General features: G+C 41.7%; 1 protein-coding gene across 1 annotated transcript in view; it reads left to right on the top strand.

Moving 5' to 3' along the window:
* Window positions 1–24,118, top strand: part of LOC139530132 (cytosolic carboxypeptidase 4) — a 151,654-nt gene that overhangs the window by 111,789 nt on the left and 15,747 nt on the right. Inside the window, exon 23 of the mRNA XM_071326251.1 lies at window positions 7,549–7,709. Within this exon, the coding sequence (XP_071182352.1) occupies window positions 7,549–7,709 (161 nt within the window). The remainder of the gene's footprint in view (window positions 1–7,548; window positions 7,710–24,118) is intronic.

Below are 24,118 nucleotides of genomic sequence, written 5' to 3'. Positions count from 1 at the left end.
CTTAGCTGTACTGTAGTAGTCTTGGGAGGGAAGTGTTGGCATAACAGTACAGGTTTTGCAATCCTCACGTGTCCATGGATCCCTCCATTTGACCTTCCCCAAACCCCCCCTACCTACCTCTTCCCCACCTTTCAACTCCCCCCCATGTAATGATCTCATTGGAGGAGAAGCCATCCCCTCTCTCTGTCTCCTCATTATAGCCTGCAGAAGGTAATAATCATTTATTGCACTGCTGATTGGTTCACATGGTGTTTTTTGTAATCATGTTTTAAAAGCTACTAGGCAACGTCTCCCAGGTGATTTCACAAATTTTGCCTGCATTTTCGATGATGCAGAATTATTTTCGATTGTTGTTATTTAACCTTTATTTATCTTATGTATATATACTGAACAAAAATATAAATACAGCATGCAACAATTTCAACATTTTTACTGAGTTAAAGTTCATATAAGGAAATCAGTCAATTGAAATAAATTCATTAGGCCCTAATCTATGGATTTCACATGATTAGGCAGGGGCGCAGCCATAGGTAGGCCTGGGAGGGAGCCAGGCACATCCACTGGGGAGCCAGGCCCAGCCAATCAGAATGAGTTTTTCTCCACAAAAGGGCTTTATTACAGACATAAATAGTTCTCAGTTTCATCAGCTGTCCGGGTGACTGGTCTCAGACGATCCCACATGTGAAGAAGCCGGATGTGGAGGTCCTGGGCTGGCGTGGTTACACGTGGTCTGCGGTTGTGAGGCCAGTTGGACGTACTGCCAAATTCTCTAAAACGATGTTGGGGGTGGCTTATGGTAGAGAAATGAACATTCAATTCTCTGGCAACAGCTCTGGTGGACATTCCTGCAGTCAGCATGCCAATTGCACACTCAATCAAAACTTGAGATATCTGTGGCATTTTGTTGTGTGAGCTTTTGGTGCGCTTTTGGTGCGTATCGAAAATGTCTGGGATTTTTATTTCAGCTCATGAAACATGAACACCTTACATGCTGCGTTTATATTTTTGTTCAGTGTATATATGCTTCTTTCACATAAACATAAAAGTAAGCCACGTCATCTTCCTTTATTCACCCTTTTCAATCCATCTTTAAACAGCGTTCGACTACGAGTAAGTACTGAAGATTCACTTATGATCATCAGTGTGGGCAAACAACCTTGGTGAAGAAATTACATATAATGTTCAGACCATCAGAAATAAGAGACATGAAATTGGGCCGCAGAGGCAGCCAGTGGATAGGTGGGAACATTGCCAGAATACCTTCCCCTCTTTAGATGAGTGCCATGGGTCCGTTCATGCCCACAGTTAATCTTGACCTTGGTGGTAATATCTTATTGTATGGTATATTTATGCTGTAACTTTCTATAGCATAGATTTTTCAAAATGAGATAAAGGTTGTTCCATAGCAGAGTGTTCCTGAGCATGAAGAAAATTAAGTTGAGTCAATGAAAGATCACTTTCAAATGTATATCAGGAGGATTAAGGTGTTGATTACATGTTCAAGTCCTCTATTTTAACCCCCACCCCACCAAGAAAATCTACTGTTAAACTGCCTCCATGGTTTCATGTAATTCCTGATTTAAATGATATTAGAAGATCCATAAGTGATGGAACTGTCTCTGTAGAATAGAGCAAGCACATTTTGACAGCAATACATGCTGATCAATGGAATTCGAACAAATCAGCGGTCCCCATTCAAGACATCAGTCAGGAAGTTAAAGCTTGGTCGCAAATGGGTCTTCCAAATGGACAATGACCCCAAGCATACTTCCAAAGTCGTGACAAAATGGCCTAAGGACAACAAAGTCAAGGTATTGGCGTGGCCATCACAAAGCCCTGACCTCAACCTATAGAAAATGTGTGGGCAGAACTGAAAAAGCGTGTGCGAACAAGGAGGCCTACAAGCCTGACTCAGTTACACCAGCTCTGTCAGAAGGAATGGGTCAAAATTCACCCAACTTATTGTGGGAAGCTTGTGGAAGGCTACCCAAAATGTTTGACCCAAGTTAAACAATTTAATAAAGGCAATGCTATCAAATACTAATTGAGTATATGTAAACTTCTGACCCACTGGGAATGTGATGAAAGAAATAAAAGCTGAAATAAATAATTCTCTCTACTATTATTCTGACATTTCACATTCTTAAAATAAAGTGGTGATCCTAACTGACCTAAGACAGGGATTTTTTACTGGGATTAAATGTCAGGAATTGTGAAAAACTGAGTTTAAATGTATTTGCTAAGGTGTATGTAAACTTCCGACTTCAACTGTATGAGAGTCATTTGAAACCATTCTCTCTATGCTCTCTCTATAGCACAGTCAATGACTTAGAAGACTGAGTCCAGCTGGCTAGAATAACACTCACTAAGTGTTGCTGTGTTGGTTATCAGATCAGAAGCTGAATGTGGGTGATATGGACTAATGGATGAGAAAATCTGACTTTTCATTAGGATGGCCCAGTGAGCAGGTGGTGGGCCATATGTTTGCTACATGCACTTTAGGGTTGGGAAAAAGCCTGAATGTTTCTTGATTAAAAAGTCTGTACTAATATCGTCAGGCCGTGTCAGAAGTCTGGCAGACCATCTCTCTCTCTCTCTCTCTCTCTCTCTCTCTCTCTCCTCTCTCTCTCTCTCTCTCTCTCTCTCTCTCTCTCTCTCTCTCTCTCTCTCTCTCTCTCTCTCTCTCTCTCTCTCTCTCTCTCTCTCTCTTTATGTGCTGCTTGAGCAGTCACTGATGAAATGACCTCAGTTCACCGTTAATTCATGCCAATTAGTGGCTTGTGTGAGACGTGGGATTGGCTGTGGGATTCGTCAGGGACTAGAAGCTTAATTATCCTCTCAGACAGTCACTGAATCAGAGACTGGGTCAGTGATGGGAGCAGCTCACCACTGAGTTTGCAATACGCTGGGTTTGGTATGCAGGCTTGGTGAACTAAGTGTTGGTTTTATTCTACATGTAGGAGAATATTTTTAAACAGTGACCAAAAATATTCTGTACTTCATTCACACATGGATTTGTATCATTTTTGGTATCCTGAATTTCCTTATTTTCAGAACTGTATGGGCAATTCAAGGGGATTCCTTGGACTGAACTCCTAACATCAGTTGAATCTATTATCTTTGTTTTTCATAATGATAGCCTGTCAAAATATGAATACATTAATGTGATTATTGCTGCAAGTATAACTGTTGAATATGAGGTTTTCAGATCAGCCACAATATAAAAACTGACTACGTGAATTGGGACAAATGCATATTGAAAGCAATATTGACTTTTCCCTTCCCACTGAATCTTTCCATTCACCACCATGACACTAGGTTTCTATTGCTTGATGCAGTAAGACTGTCTACGCTAAAAGAAGGGAAATCTTCAAAGGAATCTAATTTGCATCACAAAGATTCTACCTCTAATCACCTTAGCTTTGCATTTCCAGCTAGAGGGGAAGAATGTCTGCTGAGTTGTCATTTCTTTACGCCCAAACTAATCAAGTCTTATTTTTCTTAAGGACACAATTAAGACAAACGAGTGCCAAGATAAATGAGCACAAAATACTTTGATTAGGTTTCTGGAGTTTCTCGCGTCCTCACAAACTACCGGTTGTCTTCCTCTTTTATGGTCCTTCATTCTAAATACGCTTCCAAAATAAAGAAGAGGACAAGAGGATGACTTCATTTATAGGGCTTTAAAAGGCTTTTATTTGAAATGTAAAAGTTTGTCAGATAATGTAAAGGTGCCAAAAAACAATCACAGGATGCTCCACTAAAGCCGAGGTTAATAACTACAACTCAAAATACATACATTAGGCAGTGATTTAATAATACAGTTATATATCAAACTTCCCCAGAATAAGCTTTCCTAGTGGGACCACATACACATAGAGGACAAGAGAGCCAGCACATCAACTTCAAACCCCAGGGCAGTGACCTCAGAATATATTTCCTGAAGGTCAGTCTTTCGCTGAGGAAGGCAGAACCCATCCAATATTCATCAGGGTCTAATATCAAATGAAAGAGTCATGACGAGAGAGCCTTTTAAAAGATACACCAAATGCCAAATCCCAGACAAAATCCTCCTGCACTACATCCGTGTTGCAGGGAGTGTGTGTGTGTGTATGTGCGTGTGTGCGTGCATGCATGTGTGTGTAACGCCTTGGTGGACTCACCTTACCACACTCCCGGCCAACCTGTGTTCTGCTGTGTTCTGTTTGAGGACTGACTGAGGTGCGTGAACCTGTTAACAAGACCATTAGGGAGTTGTTGTTTCCAATGAGCGGCCACCGCAGTGGGAAGGCACAATCTGTACAGGATATAGACAGTGATTTCTACAGGGAGGTTAAAGGACACGCTAACCAACATCAGGAGACTAGACAACTGTTTCCCAATCCTGGTCCTGGGGACCCAAAGGAGTGCACATTTTTGTTTTTGCTTTAGCACTCCACACCTGATTCAAATCATCAAAGCCTGATGATGAGTTGATCATTTGAGTCGGCTGTGTAGTGCTAGGGCAAAAACAAAGGTCCCCAGGACCAGGATTGAGAACCACTGGACTAGATACAGAGACTAACACCCCAAACAAGGGACCAAGAGGCTCCAGACGCTCTGTTTGCTTTGTATCGTGTATTGCAGGGAAATATTAATGTGTGTTGTGTTCAGACTCCCTTTTTTAATTTCCTGGGGCTTGAAAGGAGATATCATTTACAAGTGGCTATAGAGAGGAGGCTAATGATAATCTGAAGGAAATATCCTCCGTTACCGTAAATCTCCTAAAGGAATTTTCACAGAAATGTAAATCGAGTGGGCGGTACAATACAGGCTACACAGAGTATGTTGGGAAATCTGTGGTAGAGGTTTGAAACCATGGTGTCTCTATGGGCTGGAGAAGTCATGTTGACATGATGGAGATCTGTATGCATGGCTAGGAGTTCATTAAGAGATTCATCAAAGCCACGAGATCTTTTTAAGCATTTCTCCGTAACGCCCGCTTGAAACCCACACATCTAATTATGGACATATGCTATACAAATCAGCCATCCCAACATGGGACAAGGACACTTGGCTCTCTCCTCAAACAGCAAATGAGGTCCCTCTGATCCCATGGTTGGAGTTATCTCACATGAAAAATACATACAATTCAAGCACTGTTTCAAATGCTCAATTATTATTGCCATTTGTCTGATCTTTGGCATAGATTTATTTTGAAAGTGAAACATTAGTCTAGCAGTATTTTGCTGTTTTTTTCAATTTAGCAACAGGGTGTGTCAGAAGGTTTCCAGGCCAGCTGTACGACAGATAGTAAACCCCATGAAATATGTAGGACAGACATAGCTACTGTATGAGACAGCATAATGAATACAGAGTTGTATTCGTTTAGTATAGTCCCTGGGCCACCATCTCAACGGCATTATTAGGCACTTGGTCGATAATAAATGTATCAAATGGCAAATTACAATTAAATGATTTGTGAACCATTAGTGTAATGTCAGACCCTGCAGTTGAACTGGAAGGGGATATAGGGAGCCAAGTCTCTCTCTCTCTGATGTACAGATGTAGGATCTTAATTTGATCACTCTTTTGCAAACTTGTAGTGTATTCAAGGTTTAAAAAGGCTTCTACATTTAGTAATTTCCACTTTAAAATGTCAGACATGATTTGGCCAAATGAAAAATGTATCAATCCCTACAAAAACTGTCCATTAATTATAATCCAAATAATAATTCACATTTCTTGTTGCTGCAGGATTATTTTCCTGCTGTAGCAAACTGGCTCAGATTAAGATCCTACAACTGTACTTGACACTTGGAAGCTCATAGGCTATAATTTTTTTAGCTATTAACCAAACACTATGCCCTTTGGGGGCTTGCTGGGTAGTTCATATTGCTCTATTGTGTTATACTCAGATAGAGAAGGTATTGTGTCATTTAGGAAGCAGCTTGTGCTCACAGATGCATCAGATACTTCCTTCCTTTCATTAGCCGTAGCATTAGTGCCAGAAAGGTGTAATTAACATTCCCACATTTCCATTGCACATATCTGTCTTTAAATGAGCCAACATGAGAAAAGGAAGAGTGGTTTAATTACATGACATATCCTCATGCCAAACAGTTTGACATTTTGAGGAGGGTGAGAGCAGAGTCAGCAATTGAAATGGTCAATGTTGCCTCCACAATGCAAACAGGGGAAGAATTGATTTTCCTTCCCAAGCAAACAGCCAGGGCTCTATGCATGCTGGACATGTAAACCTCTTCTTCTGCACTCTGAATTATTGAACAGCTATCCCTTGCACACTATGTACCACTCATTTTGACAGGTTGGTCTGTCTTCTTAGTGCAATATATGGTGTTTCTCAGGGGGTATGGATCCAGACACACACACAAACACAATGCACACAAACACACACACACACACACACTTCGAAGCCATGACACTTTTAGACAGTCTCCTCCCATGAGTCACAGAGCTACTGCGGGCCCAGCACCCAGCTCTCCAGTTCTCTAGCCCTCCTCACTACCCTGTCTCATTGCACATGCGGCGCACGGAGCAGGCATTCCACTTATCTGCTCTGACATGGTTCCTACAGGGGAGGAGAAAAGGATATTGGATGGAAGAAAAGCATGGCCTAAACACAGGATTAAAGAGGAGGAGAGTCATCTGGAAAATTGCTACACTATTTGTTTTGCCATTATGGCGATTGTGGATGAAAACATCACACCTGCTCTAAAGAGACTGCATGCGGAGCAGAGCATGTGATTCTGAAGTCTCATTGAGTACTATGCTGGAGCGGGGTGACATATAGGCCAAATGGATACATGGCTGTAGCAGGCTGAGAGTCACTTGTGAGGATCACAAGGCTGCTGAAAAACATGTCATCATCATGTCATGTGTCACCCGTATTTACTCGTATATTTGCATAAACACGTCCTTTTGTAAAGCATGCCACGTTTCATCAGTTTGGTGACAGCCGCGGAGAGAAACAAACAGCCCGGTTGGATGACACCCTCTGGGGATCTGCTACTGGTGGTCTTCTCCTAACCCTTAGAGAAGTAGCTTCTAATGTGCATGTGCTAATAACACGGTTGAGTAAGCAGGTGCAGTTGCCTGTAGAGCAATTATATGCAATCATTAGAACATTACGAGATTCCCAGGCAAAACATACAAAAGCTAATGTCCTGAAGGTGCAAGTTCTATGTATTCAGAGCTGATAGGTTAATGAGCAGATCACAGCTATTTTTCCATGACAGTCGCTACTTTGATATGAATACAATTATCCAGAGAGGCTTTCTATACAACACACTCAGTGGTTATGGACTGTAGGCTAAATACCCCAATGGCCCCACTCAGAAGTATTACAATTTAGTTACCAGGCTAATGTAAAGCTGAAGCAATCCTACTTGTCCAGAAATTACAGTACATACCATACCAGTAATCAGAAGGCTATTTATCTTGTTTCTTTCTAATGAAAGACCGGAAGCTTTTCTAAAGACGTCATATCATATCCTGATGTTCTTGTGTTTTAAATGGACCGCGTCTGTGTTGTCTTGTTTGTTCTAGGGCATGCAGACTGGCACGGGGGAATTGGAGGAGATGGGGGTGAAGTTCTGTCAGTCGCTGCTCTCCCTAAGGAGGAACACCATGCTGTACAACAGGAGAGTCATCAGCCAGCCAACCCTGCTCAACCTGGATGACAACCTCCTAGACCACAAGTCCCGCAAGTAAGTCCTTTTTCTGATGGTCCATAGGTCCCTCGGTCCCCTGTCTCCAGCCAACACACACACTACATACACACACACTACACACACACACACTGCACACACACACTGCACACAGTTGGCAGGGTGAGCCCCTGAGAGTAGACCCTGAGAAACACAATCAAACAAGTTTAGATGGGATCAATGAAAAAATGTTTTGTGGTGGGGTAGGCAGCAGTGCTTTTTAGAGTTCATTGATTACATACTACTGTATGATGAAGCACTTAGAAAAGCATTTAATAATGGATACACTTTTAAAGACAGTCCAAGTACCGTTAAATAATATTAAGCAGTACTAGGGCTATCTTTCAAAGTGTATGGAAGCCAAGCCATTGCCTGGAAAGGATCCATCTTGGCCACTTACTCAACCACATTTTACCTATACACCAATTAAATATTGGCTTGACTGTCTTGCTATAATTGTTTCCATCTGAGTTGCTGGCTTTCCAGTAATTACTATTTGAGACGCTCCGCCATTTCCTGGTTGCAAAAATTCTAATAGTTTGCCTAATATCAGTTTGTGACAAAACAAGCAATGTAAATGTGTAGTGTAGAGAATCATTGTACCATCTAAATCACTGTGATATATCTTTTCAATAACCCCAAATATTGTATTTTCAGCTGGTTTACAAAACCAAAAGTAAAAGACGCAAAAAACGAAACTCAAGAATGCATAGAAATATCGCACATTGAAACAATCTACCACTTCTTAGACTTGCTTTCAACGAGAATGAGAGATCTATAACTCATATTTTCTATGTGAATTTGGTCAGGTCGCCCCAAAAAGTAACATAGTGCAGCTTTAAGGAACTTTTTATATTTTGGAGTGCTACGCTTCCTTTTTTCACTCTCTTGTTTTTTTCCAGACATCCACAAGTTTTAGATTCACTTACTGCCTGGATTTATGGAATGGAATAAAATGGATAAACTGCACTATAGATTTTTAACTTCAATTCAATTCTGTTTTGTGAACTTTTTGTATAATTACTGTACGTCTTGTCCTCGTCGACAATTTGGTCGGGATTATTGCATTTCTTACTCTTTCTTTCTCTTGAGGGGTTATATAAAATGTTTTTACATGTATAAAACCCCTCACTATGTAAAAAAGTAGGATCTAGTTCTGTTAAGTTAGCTGTTCCTTCCCTGGAGCATTATGCAAGTGTGGTAGTAGAGAGAGGACACCATGTCCGACTGTGTTAGCCTTTTACTCAACATATCTTACAATAACATTAGAGCAGTTGAAAGTACAGTATGAGAAGGTGGCCTTAATATTTGCCCACATTCTTGAATATGTGACTCTGGCCGTGACCCCACTCTTCGAGGGTGTTTCAGGGGGAGTTGGGATATACAAAAAACATTCACAATTCACACATGCGTATAATACACACTTGTTCATGTGTAAAACAGGACAAATATAAGCACCCACCAAATTATTATAATTACAATTATTATTATTATATTTACATCAGCTGACACTGCATAAAATGGCCTGTTTCAGGGTGATTAGATGTGTGTCCAAATGTCTTTAATCTAATCATGACAAGTAGAAGTCACGATAAAAACAGATCTCAACAGTCATGAGTTTGGAATTTCTGTGAACTTCACCTGTCTGAGTCATCAGCTCTGGAAGGACATGGATCTTCACACATGCTAATAGCTCTTAACCCCTTGGCCATTGTCCTCATTCATCCCAATCAGATCAGCAGCAATCTTCTCCAAACCTGTGCATGGTAGCCTTTGAAATTGGTTCACATATTTGAAAATCGTCTTAATAAGAACTATATACTATTAAGTTATTGGAATATATATTCATATGACTATAATTGTAATTTCATCATTTTAAGATTTAACATCTAATTCAACTGTATTTTTATTTTCACACTTTAGAGAAAAATTATAAAATGAAAGATACAAAACTAACAAAGGCAGTAAAAGACATGAATCAATGAAGATAAAACAAAGGATGTCAAAAATATCAACAAAGTTGTCTTAAATTAGGCCAAGCTAAAAAGGCAGACTGTCAAATGATATTTAAACACATCAAGCATTTTCACTGTACATTGCAAAGTTCCATATCAAAAATACTTTATAAATGTACAGTGTACATAGTGTAAATACTGCATGTCGATTTGTGTAAACTCTGCTTCTACATATGTTGTCTGTCTGTATATCCTGTTTATCGTCTGTCTGTATATCCTGTTTATTGTCTGTCTGTATATCCTGTTTATCGTCTGTTTTTATATCCTGTTTATCGTCTGTCTGTATATCCTGTTAATCGTCTGTCTGTATATCCTGTTTATCGTCTGTCTGTATATCCTGTAATCGTCTATCTGTATATCCTGTTTATCGTCTGTTTTTATATCCTGTTTATCGTCTGTCTGTATATGCTGTTTATTGTGGCAACATCATTTCACCAATTCAAATTCCTGCGAATCAAGGTGATTCTGAATATATTCTCTTGCTTATATGCCCATGCTTTCCACTGCTTTTACGAATTCTTTTTAAACCTACACGCACCTGGGAGTGCTTCTTGCACTTGGAAGTGAAATGTAATTGAGTTTCAGTCCCTCCTTCCAATGTCTAACATGAAACTTCTTGTGATGGGAATGAAAGGTTTAAAAGTTCAGATCGTGACGTTCATGATTCATCTACAATGCCATACTCCCCTTGTTTTCCTCAAATCAATCTAAGCCTTCATGTTTAAAAAGGTTTTCATTACCCATTGCTGGCGTGCCTGTGTATGTGTGTGTATATACTTGTGTGTATGTGTATAGTTGTCTGTGTTTGTGCTGTATAAAGAAAGACATGTCTTCTCCAGCTATTGTTTTGGAGTTTAGATCTGATTCCTCCTCTGACAGCCAACACAGCTGCTGTCTACAGATGGGGTTCACCTTGCTGTGAAATAAGCCTTTCTCTCTGCCACCCACCCTCATCAACCAGTCACATTATGCAAGCCCAGAGCAGCCACACCACACTTACAGTATTTACCTTGCTTCCTCCTATTGTCCAGAATACTGAGTAAATTGCAGACAACTTTGTGAGCTGCCCATGGATAGGTCTATAGATGAATTAGCAAACTCAAAGTTATGTATTTGGTGGAGTAATGAGGAGGAAAGTGTTCAATGAGAATAGAAAATAAACAGTATTTTTATCTGACTTTTTAGTTTCTGGAAAACATATATACATAAAGTAGCAGTGATGGTGATTTCTATGAAACACATGTCCCTTGAGATTGCATTGACCTCAAACATAATTCACGCAATATCAGTTTACCATGATTTACTTACTGCGATCCTGAGGTTTAGCTTGTATTTCCAGATCCAGCCCTGAAAAATGTATCCTAATTGAATATTGAATCAATTAAGTGAATTGTTCAGTGCAGTTCAATGATGCAGATGCTTAACTACTGAAACTGATCTCTCATCTTCAGATAAGAAACGGTTTCTGTAATGTTCTGTTTCTCAACCATAACCCTTCTTGTGCTCCATCACCCATTCCTTGGTCGAATAAAAAAGAACAGCCGATATCTTATGAGTCTAATATACTAGTTATAAGAAGCACTGTATACACATCTCGCTATCTCTGTTATTGTATCAAATTTAGCCTAACTCTCTTTTCCGTATCAAAGCGAGCTCAAGAAATGTTGATACAGTGCACTTGGCAGATTGATTACATTTCTGTCAGTTTCTTCGTTTCATAGATTCTTACAGCTTGCGTTCACTTCATACAATCCCAAACAAAGCAACAAGAAAATAACATTTATTCTGGCAGTTTGAAACTCATTCCATTAGAGGTTACCATGAACTGCATTAACTGGTGTATCCAGTCTGAATTGAGCATCGGCCTTCAGGAATCACAGTTTACCTCTTCGTTTAGGTTCCCTTCTCCTAGATCTACAGGTAACTGCCAAAATAAAGGAAACACTTGAGTAAATGACAGATGCAAAGTTTATTGAATGCAGGTGCTTCCACACAGTTGTGGATCCTGAGTTAATAAAGCAATTAACATCCCATCATGCTTAGGGTCTTGATTAGAAATGCCCAGTTGCCCATTATTTTGGCTACCATGGCTAGAAGAAGAGATCTCAGTGACTTTGACTTTGAAAGAGGGGTCTCAAAGGAACATAGGGGGTTTAAAAGGTGTCTGTGTCTCAGTCACTACATCTCAACCCAAATGAACACTTCTAAGGAGATTCTGGAATGGCACCTGAGACAGTGTTTTCCACCACCATTTGCATTAGGAATTTATTGTGGAAGAATGGTGTTGCATCCCTCCAAAATGTTCTGGATCGAACCAAAAAGGGTTCTATGCTTGCTTCACATATCTGCCACACCTGGTTCCATGTAGAACCCTAAATGGAACTCAAGGGTTCTATATGGAACCAATTTTGGTTCAGTGAAGAAGAACGGTTCTATAGTATATAGAACCTTTAGGAATGCCATATACAATATGAAGCAAGTGATAGAACCCTTTTTGGTTCTATCCAGAACCTTTTTTTCCAGACATTCTGTTAGAATCTCGTGGTTGCCAAACACTTTATGTTGGTGTTTCCTTTATTTTGGTAGTTATCTGTAGATTCACATGGGTTCTCCTGTAGAAGATGTCATGGAAAAGTAGCCTTGGATGATAAAGAGAACCATTGTATCAGACAGCCTAGTTGTATTTCCCCTCCATGAAGCTGTGTAATCTTCAGTCTGCCTACAGTTTCATGCCTTTTTTTATTGATAGCACATTATGTTAGGAAACATAGCACTGCTTTCATCTTTGCTCACACATACGATTGAGTTAATCTCAAATACCACCAGCATGACAGGCTAGCTATTGTATGCTGCATGCACTGGGTAGTCCTGCCTGATGGAGGATGTGTTTGGCATGGCAATGATGGTGACAAGAGTCAACTAAAGCATACTAGATCAGGGCCCAGGTTAGTGGGAACTAGAGGTCTTCACAGGTCAAAAAAGTTGGACCCGTTCCGAAATGGATCTGTGGTTTTTCCACCTGACCCGATATGCATAAATTAATTTAAAAAGAAAACGGAGACCCGTTCCGAATGGACTCAAGGACAGTCAGACCCGTTCCGAAAAGGGCAGTGGAAAACAGACACAAACAGACCCGTGCTGGTTGGGATCCGAGAGACACATTTTTTGTTGCGCTAAATGCATCAGGCCATTGCATGCATAGACCATTTCCTATAGTCTTAGTGGTCCACTGTATGATATGAATATAAAATATATATATATTAAGAGAAACAAGCTTAGGCCTAGCCCTAGAGAGACTGAGAGAAAGATAGAGATATGCCGGTGCCGTGTTACCGACATCGACATGGATTTATTTGTATACTATATAGATAGGCTACTACTGCTGTACAGATACAGGGGTACAGAAGGAGGCTAATTCATACATTTTCGATTATAATATTTTTATAAAGATAAGCATTGTATTGTTTGACTCAACAAATAACAGCAATAGGCTAATGCTATTTATTTTTACAACAAGCACATAATAATAATAATAATTATTATTAATGACTAAACAATTAATAATAAATCAATGAAAGGGAGAAAATGACATTAAACCTGAATAGCGAGTTGCACACAGTCCATTTGGCTGCGCCAACGTTCTTCACCTCTTTGTCTACTACAATATTAAAACTTGTCCCCGAGGACATTCCCCTTGTCGGCTTCTTTTCACCATCGTCTTCCTCCTCTAACTTTCCTTTTACTTCAATGAAAAATAACTCCATCTTCGGAATCAACTTAGCCTAGGCCAAGGCTCCTCTTACTCGGTCCCTCTCTCGTCGCAGCAGCAGGAGCATGTGAGGTGAGCAGTTGGAACTGGACATAAGCTATATGTTTTGTTGAGTTGCAATTGGCTGACACAGATAACAAGCGTGTGCAGTTCTCATCAAACAAACAGTAAATTAACAGAGGACAGGTCCAATTGGGTCCAGTCGGTAAATCAATTTTTAGTTGCACATAGCTGAGATCCGTGGCAATTATATCAGACCGGACCCAGATCTGAGACAAAAGTCAGAAGTTAGGACCCGGGTCTGCTCGGGTCCCGGGTCGGATGTCAGAATTTTGGGTCTGTGAAGATCTCTAGTGGGAACACTCCTCCCAGCAGATCTATAGTGGTCATTTCAGTTGCATTCTGACTTATGTTCCTCCTATGTTCTTCCCACTGTCTTCTGCAGTCTTAGCCTGCGTTTGATGTGTGAATAAGCATGCTTTCCTACTCTGCCATAAAAAAAAAATGTCCAGCACAAACCCCTTATATTCATGAGCGTTAATTCATTTGAACAAGTTTCATAACTCCTGAGATGTGCTTTACAAACTGCTTGTTTTGAAATCAGGTTCATTAGTAGGGCTTGTTGCAAGAGTAGCACCTTCTGCTCTGCCTTTGGAAAGAACAAAGACAGAGGCCCAAGGGTCCTGAGCATTGGCAAGCCTAGTTTCAAACAGATGGAACAAGTCAGGTGAATATATTTAGGCAACATTGATTGTGCATTCAGATTGTGCAATGAGATACACAACATGACCAAAAGTATGTGGACACCTGCTCGTTGAATATCTCATTCCAAAATCATGGGCATTTATATGGAGTTGGTCACCCCTTTGCTGCTATAACTGCCTCCACTCTTCTGGTTAGGCTTTCCACTAGATGTTGGAACATTGCTGTAGGGACTTGCTTCCATTCAGCCACGAGCATTAGTGAGGTCGGACACTGATGTTGGGCGATTAGGCCTGGCTCGCAGTCTGCATTCCAAATCATCCCAAAGGTGTTCGATGGGGTTCAGGTCAGGGCTCTGTGCAGGCCAGTCAAGTTCTTCCACACCGATCTTGACAAACCATTGCTGTATGGACCTTGCTTTGTGCACGGGGGAATTGTCAAGCCGAAACAGGAAAGGGCCTTCCACAAACTGTTTACACAAAGTTGGAAGCACAGAATTGTCTAGAATGACCCTGCTGGTCATCTATGAAAGTTTGAACATCTTGAAGAACAATCTGGGCTTAAATGGCCATGTACTGTTATAATCTCCACCAAGCACAGCCAAAAGAGGACTGGCCACACCTCAGAGCCTGGTTCCTCTCCAGGTTTCTTCCTAGGTTCCTGCCTTTCTTGGGAGGTCTTCCTAGCCACGTGCTTCTACATCTGCATTGCTTGCTGTTTGGGATTTTAGGCTGGGTTTCTGTATAGCACTTTGTGACATCTGCTGATGTAAAAAGGGCTTTATAAATACATTTCATTGATTTGATTGTAGCATTAAGCTATTAAGCATTAGCATTTCCCTTCACTGGCACTAAGGGGCCATAAAAAAAGAAAGATTGCATGGCTGGGTGCTTGATTTTATACACCTGTCAGCAACGGGTGTGGCTGAAATAGCAGAATCCACTAATTTGAAGGGGTGTCTACATACTTTTGTCTATGTTGTGTACATGTTTCCTGTCTCGTCATTTAATTAATTAATTGATGCTACTCCAACTATGACGTTGCATTGTAACACTCATCAATTTATATTATTTCGCTCTCTCTGTCTCTCACCCTCCCTGTCACTCTGGTGACCTCTCTCGCTCTGGTGACCTCTCTCGCTCTCTCAGCAGCAAAACAAAAACCTTCCCTGTTAAAAAAAGCGCAAATTTGCATGAATTATGTAACTGTGAAACACGTAATAATGACTGGTGGAGTGGCTACCTATTTCTCTTGCTCCTTCTTGTTAAACTATTTCTACTGTAGTAGAGTTATTTTATCAATAATCTGAGGTCCTTTGCAGATAGCCAATTAACTGGTGCTCTGTAAGGGATCAAACGCAGACTGGGCTAACATGAAGGATTAACTCACCAAGTTTATTCAACTGTAGAATTATTCAAATGCACATTGCAATATTTATAAGTGTTTGTCAGACTTTCATAACATCACAAAAATGTGTCTGAAAAACATGTAGACCTCCCATTAAAACGTTGCTTTCCGGCGTGATGCTTAACAGTGTATTTCTCTCATGTGTCAAGCAGATTTTAGATGCAAAAAGTAGAAAAGATACATCCGTGGAGTGGTGGTGATTCTAATGTGATCGGGGAGGCGTGTCTAATTATATATATATATATATCGGAGAGAGAGAGAGAGAGAGAGAGAGAGAGAGAGAGAGAGAGAGAGAGAGAGAGAGAGAGAGAGAGAGAGAGAGAGAGAGAGAGAGAGAGAGAGAGAGAGAGAGAGAGAGAGAGAGAGAGAGAGAGAGAGAGAGAGAGAGAGAGAGAGAGAGAGAGAGAGAGAGAGAGAGAGAGAGAGAGAGAGAGAGAGAGAGAGAGAGAGAGAGAGAGAGAGAGAGAGAGAGAGAGAGAGAGAGAGAGAGAGAGAGAGAGAGAGAGAGAGAGAGAGAGAGAGAGAGAGACCTGTGAAAGCTGGCTGTGAGGTGTATCTCTGGTTCTCTCCCCTCCCAGGGGGGATCTGATTAAATCTCTGTCCCCCGCTGTCACACTGACTACCACACTCCTCTGACATGCCACACACTGCGCACACCTTTTAATCTGCATATTAAATTATTAGCGGGACTTCAACTCTCCTTTTTTTCCCCACTGTGTGAGAGCTATTTGTGTTAGACTTAAGCCTATTAGTCATGGATCTGAATTGAACCTGAAAAAGGACAACCTTTAAATGTTTATATCTTGGGTGATTTGAAGCAACAAATGCATTGTGTTGTTCATTCATACATGTCATGCGTCAGTGCTATCATAGCCATCTCTGATACAGTTCATCTATTACAAACAGCCTATGTGACTCCAGCCGTACACACATCTGTACATACCAAATGAATGCAAACTAAATGCTGAAAGTAGTAGGCTAGTTATTCATGCATGCAAACAAAAATACTGAATAGCAGTTTGGCTTAGAATACCGACCTAAATGCAAACGAACGAATGTGAACAGAATCTAACTGCGTTAGTCCAGTAGTAGGCCTAGTAAACAACATATCAGATCGATAAAGATATGACACAATCTATATTTAGGCTAGTTACATTAACAGTAAACAAATGCAGTAAACAAAAGGCGAATAACCAAAACATAGTCTACAGCCTGCTACAGTGAGATGCAGCCATGCACAGCTGTCTTGCCAAATACGTAAATAGGCCTATATAGGCCCGCTTCAAACATGGAAAACCCTGCTGCTCATGGGTTCAGCAACACATTGTGAATCCACTTCTCTGGCTCAAATTCGACCCACGTAATCAACGAATCAATGCCAGCTTACCATAAACACGTTTCCAATACGTACAGTTCTGTTTACAGTAACGACAGCCAATAGGCTACCGAGAAAACCATAATAGGATGTATCCACTGTATATAACGAAACATACCGATATGTAGCTATACCCAGGGGCGTCATTTGGATTCTTGCTTTGGAATTATATTGAATCTTGCTTATATCACGCTATACCACAATAAACATACAAGTTCAAACGCTTTTGACCAAGAAGTGACAGGTTCAATGGCACAACATCTCAGCTGTGCTCTAGCAGCACCATGGACAGCGCCCTACACACTAAAGCAATTACAAAAAAATAAAAAAACAACAACCAGCTAGATTGTTTCAAACTTAGCTTTTCAAAAGAGTTGCAGCCTCCTTGATGCTCTGTGGAACTTCCTGAGTAATCGATCATTCCGTTCTCCCTGAAATCTTCTTGTAAGATCCCCCTCAAATGCCAGTTAGATTAGTTGAGCTTTCCTCGGGTGTAGCATGCTTCTTCTGCGCTGACTGAAAATTTGTTCTCGCATGTAGCTGTGAACGCCCCAAAAGTCAGTCCATGTTTCAGTGCAGTAAGCACAGTCGACATTTAAAAAAAAAGTGTTTTATTTCACCTTTATTTAACCAGGTAGGCTAGTTGAGAGCAAGTTCTCATTTACAACTGCGACCTGGTCAAGATAAAGCAAAGCAGTGCGACACAAACAACAACACAGAGTTACACATGGAACAAACAAGCATACAGTCAATAACACAATAGAAAAAGTCTATATACAGTGTGTGCAAATGAGGTAAGATTAGGGAGGTAAGGCAATAAATAGGCCATAGTGGCGAAATAATTACAATTTAGCAATTAAACACTGGAGTGATAGATGTGCAGAAGATGAATGTGCAAGTAGAGATACTGGGGTGCAAAGGAGAAAAAATAAATAAAAATAAAATAAATAACAGTATGGGGATGAGGTAGTTGGATGGACTATTTACAGATGGGCTATGTACAGGTGCAGTGATCTGTGAGTTGCTCTGACAGCTGGTGCTTAAATTTAGTGAGGGAGATATGAGTCTCCAGCTTCAGTGATTTTTGCAATTCGTTCCTGTCATTGGCAGCAGGGAGCTGGAAGGAAAGGCGGCCAAAGGAGAAATTGGCTTTGGGGGTGACCAGTGAAATATACCTGCTGGAGAGCATGCTACGGGTGGGTGCTGCTATGGTGACCAGTGAGCTGAGATAAGGCGGGGCTTTACCTAGCAAAGACTTATAGATAACCTAGAGCCAGTGGGTTTGGCGACAAATATGAAGCGAGGGCCAGCCACCGAGAGCATACAGGTCGCAGTGGTGGGTAGTATATGGGGCTTTGGTGACAAAACAGATGGCACTGTGATAGACTACATCCAATTTGCTGAGTAGAGTGTTGGAGGCTATTTTGTAAATGACATTGCCGAAGTCAAGGATCCGTAGGATAGTCAGTTTTACGAGGGTATGTTTGGCAGCATGAGCGAAGGATGCTTTGTTGCAAAATAGGAAGCCGATTCTAGATTTAATTTTGGATTGGAGATGCTTAATGTGAGTCTGGAAGGAGAGTTTACAGTCTAACCAGACACCTATGTCAAATCAAATCAAATTTTATTTGTCACATACACATGGTTAGCAGTTAATGCGTGTAGCGAGTGTAGCGAAATGCTTGTGCTTCTAGTTCCGACCATGCATTAATATCTTACAAGTAATCTAACCTAACAATTTCACAACAACTACCTTTTACACACAAGTGTATAGGAATGAATAAGAATATGTACATAAAAATATATGAATGAGCGATGGCCGAACGGTATAGGCAAGATGCAGTAGATATTATAGAGTACAATATATACATATGAGATGAGTAATGTAGGGTATGTAAACATTATATAAAGTGGCATTGTTTAAAGTGGCTAGTGATACATTTATTACATACATTTTACCATTATTAAAGTGACTAGAGTTGAGTCAGTATGTTGGCAGCAGCCCCTCAATGTTAGTGACGGCTGTTTAACAGTCTGATGGCCTTGAGATAGAAGCTGTTTTTCAGTCTCTCGGTCTCTCGGTCCCTGCTTTGATGCACCTGTACTGACCTCGCCTTCTGGATGATAGCGGGGTGAATAGGCAGTGGCTCGGGTGGTTGTTGTCCTTGATTATCTTTTTGGCCTTCCTGAGACATCGGGTGGTGTAGGTGTCCTGGAGGGCAGGTAGTTTGCCCCCGGTGATGCGTTGTGCAGACCTCCCTACCCTCTGGAGAGCCTTGCGGTTGTGGGCGGAGCAGTTGCCGTACCAGGCGGTGATACAGCCCGACAGGATGCATCTGTAAAAGTTTGTGAGTGTTTTTGGTGACACGCCGAATTTCTTCAGCCTCCTGAGGTTGAAGAGGCGCTGCTGCGCTGCTGTGCCTTCTTCACCACGCTGTCTGTGTGGGTGGACCATTTCAGTTTGTCCGTGATGTGTACGCCGAGGAACTTAAAACTTCCCACCTTTTCCACTACTATCCCGTTGATGTGGATAGGGGGCTGCTCCTTCTGCTGTTTACTGAAGTACACGATCATCTCCTTTGTTTTGTTGACATTGAGTGTGAGGTTATTTTCCTGACACCATACTCCAAGGGCCCTCACCTCCTCCCTGTAGGCCGTCTTGTCGTTGTTGGTAATCAAGCCTACCACTGTAGTGTCGTCTGCAAACTTGATGATTGAGTTGGAGGCGTGCATGGCCACGCAGCCATGGGTGAACAGGGAGTACATGAGAGGGCTGAGAACGCACCCTTGTGGGGCCCCAGTGTTGAGGATCAACGGGGTGGAGATGTTGTTTCCCACCCTCACCACCTGGGGGCAGCCCGCCAGGAAGTAAGGACCCAGTTAACGAGTTTGGAGGGTACTATGGTGTTAAATGCTGAGCTGTAGTTGATGAACAGCATTCTTACATAGGTATTCCTCTTGTCCAGATGGGTTAGGGCAGTGTGATTGCGATTGCGTCGTCTGTGGACCTATTGGGGCGGTAAGCAAATTGGAGTGGGTCTAGGGTGTCAGGTAGGGTGGAGGTGATATGGTCCTTGACTAGTCTCTCAAAGCACTTCATGATGACGGAAGTGAGTGCTACGGGGCGGTAGTCATTTAGCTCAGTTACCTTAGCTTTCTTGGGAACAGGAACAATGGTGGCACTCTTGAAGCATGTGGGAACAGAAGACTGGGATAAGGTTTGATTGAATATGTCCGTAAACACACCAGGCAGCTGGTCTGCGCATGCTCTGAGGACGCGGCTAGGGATGCCGTCTGGGCCTGCAGCCCTTCGAGGGTTAACACGTTTAAATGTTTTACTCACGTTGGCTGCAGTGAAGGAGAGCCCGCAGTATTTGGTAGCGTGCCGTGTCAGTGGCACTATATTGTCCTCAAAGCAAGCAAAGAAGTTGTTTAATTTGTCTGGGAGCAAGACATCGTGGTCCGTGACTGGGCTGTTTTTTCTTTTGTAGTCCGTGATTGACTGTAGACCCTGCCACATACCTCTCATGTCTGAGCCGTTGAATTGTGACTCTACTTTGTCTCTATATTGATGCTTAGCTTGTTTGATTGCCGTGCGGAGGGAATAGCTACACTGTTTGTATTCGGTGATGTTTCCGGTCACCTTGCCCTGATTAAAAGCAGTGGTTTGCGCTTTCAGTTTTGCGCGAATGCTGCCATCAATCCACGGTTTCTGGTTGGGGAATGTTTTAATAGACGCTGTGGGTACAACATCACTGATGCACTTGCTAATAAACTCGCTCACCGAATCAGCATATTCATCAATGTTGTTGTTCGATGCTATGCGGAACATATCCCAGTCCACGTGATCGAAGCAATCTTGAAGCGTTTAATCCGATTGGTTGGACCAGCGTTGAACAGACCTGAGCACGGGTGCTTCCTGTTTTAGTTTCTGTCTATAGGCTGGGAGCAACAAAATGGAGTCGTAGTCAGCTTTTCTGAAAGGGGGGCGGGGGAGTGCTTTATATGCATCGCGGAAGTTAGAATAACAATGATCCAGGGTTTTGCCAGCTCGGGTCGCGCAATCGATATGCTGATAAAATTTAAGGAGCCTTGTTTTCAGATTAGCAGATTGTTAAAATCCCCAGCTACAATAAATGCAGCCTCAGGATATGTGGTTTCCAGTTTACATAGAGTCAAATTAAGTTCTTTCAAGGCTGTCGATGTGTCTGCTTGGGGAGGAATATACACGACTGTGATTATGATCGAAGAGAATTCTCTTGGTAGATAATGCGGTCGGCATTTGATTGTAAGGAATTCTAGGTCAGGTGAACAAAAGGACTTGAGTTCCTGTATGTTGTTATGATCACACCACGTCTCATTAATCATAAGGCATACACCCCCGCCCTTCTTCTTACCGAAGAGATGTTTGTTTCTGTCGGCGCGATGTTTGAAGAAACCAGGTGGCCGTACCGACTCCGATAGCGTGTCTCGAGTGAGCCATGTTTCCGTGAAACAAAGAACGTTACAGTCTCTGATGTCTCTCTGGAAGGCAACCCTTGCTTGGATTTTGTCTACCTTGTTGTCAAGAGACTGGACATTGGCGAGTAGTATGCTCGGGAGCGGTGCGAGATGTGTCCGTCTACGGAGCCTGACCAGAAGACCGCTCCGTCTGCCCCTTCTGTGGCGCCGTTGTTTTGGATCGCCGGCTGGGATCCGATCCATTGTCCTGGGTGGTGGACCAAACAGAGGATCTGCTTCGGGAAAGTCGTATTCCAGGTCGTAAATTTGGTGAGTTGACTTTGTTCTTATATCCAATAGTTCCTCCCGACTGTATGTAATAAAACCTAAGATTTCCTGGGGTAACAATGTAAGAAATTACACATAAAACAACAATATACTGCATTGTTTCCTAGGAACGCGGCCATCTCTGTCGGCACCGGAAATAATAATAATAGTTGTCCACATATTCTAAGTCAGAACCGTCCAGAGTGGTGATGCTGGACGGGCGGGCAGGTGTGGGCAGCGATTGGTTGAAGAGCATGCATTTAGTTTTACTTGCATTTAAGAGCAGTTGGAGACCACGGAAGGATAGTTGTATGGCATTGAGGCTCGTCTGGAGGTTAGTTAACACAGTTTCCAAAGAAGGGCCAGATGTATACAGAATGGTGTCGTCTGCGTAGAGGTGGATCAGAGAATCACCAGCAGCAGGAGCGACATCATTGATGTATACAGAGAAAAGAATTGGCCGAGAATTGAACCCTGTGGCATCCCCCATAGAGACTGCCAGAGGTTCGGACAACAGGCCCTCCGATTTGACACACTAAACTCTGTCTGAGAAGTAGTTGGTGAACCAGGCAAGGCAATCATTTGACAATCCAAGGCTGTTGAAATTGCTGATAAGAATGTGGTGATTGACAGAGTCGAAAACCTTGGCCAGGTCGCATAGGTCGCATAGCGGAGAGAGGCCCAAAACATTGTAGCAGGATATCAAGTTTAGTCCATTTGTCTTCACTGGAGCCAGAGCAGGTGATTTCAGTCTGTAAAAACTGGCCATCGACACTACACTCTGTTTTTCTTAGATCCAGCATTGATTTCACCTTCTTCACATCTAGAAAGTCTTGGCTCTCTGGGTCAAGGGCACACTGGGCCTCCACCAGTTGGCTGTTGTGTTCCCTGAATCATACCTGACATTACACCATCCAACTGTAAGCAAGCTTATAGCCTACTGCTCAAAGAGAGGGCAAAGAGGGCCAAAGAGTGTTCGGCTATCAGCTAGAATCAGCTAGTTAGCTATTCTGTTGAAACAATCTTACTAGGTTTACCCGTGATTGGAGTTTGTTCTGCTGCTGACATCTGCCTCTTAGGGTTACTAACAGTCTAATTGAAGCCTTCCATGTTCCTGACCGTGAGATGACACATGCAACTCAAAAGGTAGCCACTACTACACTACCGTTCCCGCGCCGGCAGTGTCTGCCTGCATGATGAGTGAAAGGGATTGGGAGGGGGAATTTTCCAAGATTCAAACATTTGAAATTAGCTAGTTTGATGGGCAATTAAAAAAAAATATTTAAAAAAATGGTTCATAAAAAAACGCCACAAATCTGAAACGGCACTTATCTCATAGGAGGGCAAAAGGGCAGGTGCTCATGCACCCTTATACCTATTTTTGTGCACGAGCCTGGGCCTGGTAGTGAGAGGTATTTTCATCAATAGATTTGAGCATATTTCCGCTAAATGCCATTTTAATTTTCAATACAACAGATTATCATTTTACATGTTGTGGAGCATTTTAAACATTTCTGGAACAGCTGCTACTCAGTTAATTGTCCAAACTGGACTGATGTAACATATCAGATTTGTGTGATTCGCCACTGAAAACTATTGTGTGTTATCAGACGATTTATATGGAGAACTTGTGACACTGGTGTCTAAGAAGGGATTTGAAAAGTAATTATGGATGTTGCTGTTTGTTAATCTCTCTAACAGTTTAACTGAACTTATTTGGCATTCAACATAATGAAGGAATGCACATGCATTTAAAGCACAATATTACTGCTGTAGAGTAATTAGAGATAAAGAATACTGCAGACACGTTGATACACACGATTTAAGTAGAATTTGAATAAAATTGTTCAAATAAAAAATTTGTGCTGTACAAAATGAATTGTCACATACAAAGTAACTTTTTTTTAAATTTGGCTCCCCAGGTAAACAATGTTCGGCAACCTACATGTCCAACTGCCTGCTTACTCGGAAACACCCCTGTCATGTTGTTTAACCTCTCTATTTCCATAATCAAATGTTACGGGTATTGACAGTGGTGGGTTAATAAAAAACGGCAATGACAAAACTGAACTAACTCTGTGCCATATTGAGTTTACCTTTCTATTGGCAGCTAATAAGTCATTTAGAATGAATTAAGTTGATGGGTGAGTGGCGCAGCACAAATCAATAAGCTCTCATAATCACCATGCATGACTTGAGTGTGTCTGATTTAATAGGAGATCAGTGAGTAATTACTCTCACACCAACAGCAGAAAATACATTTTCGACAGTTTGGGAAGAGAAGAGACGAGCTGTGACACACTTCCTACTCCCCTGCTGTCAGAGCATTATTACTGATGATGATATGGGTGGTGCTTCTCTAGTCTTAAACAGA

This window comes from Salvelinus alpinus, chromosome 9, assembly GCF_045679555.1.
Source record: "Salvelinus alpinus chromosome 9, SLU_Salpinus.1, whole genome shotgun sequence".
Lineage (NCBI taxonomy): Eukaryota > Metazoa > Chordata > Actinopteri > Salmoniformes > Salmonidae > Salvelinus > Salvelinus alpinus.
Note: the sequence above shows the minus strand (reverse complement) of the source record. Positions and strands in the feature narration are given on the sequence as shown.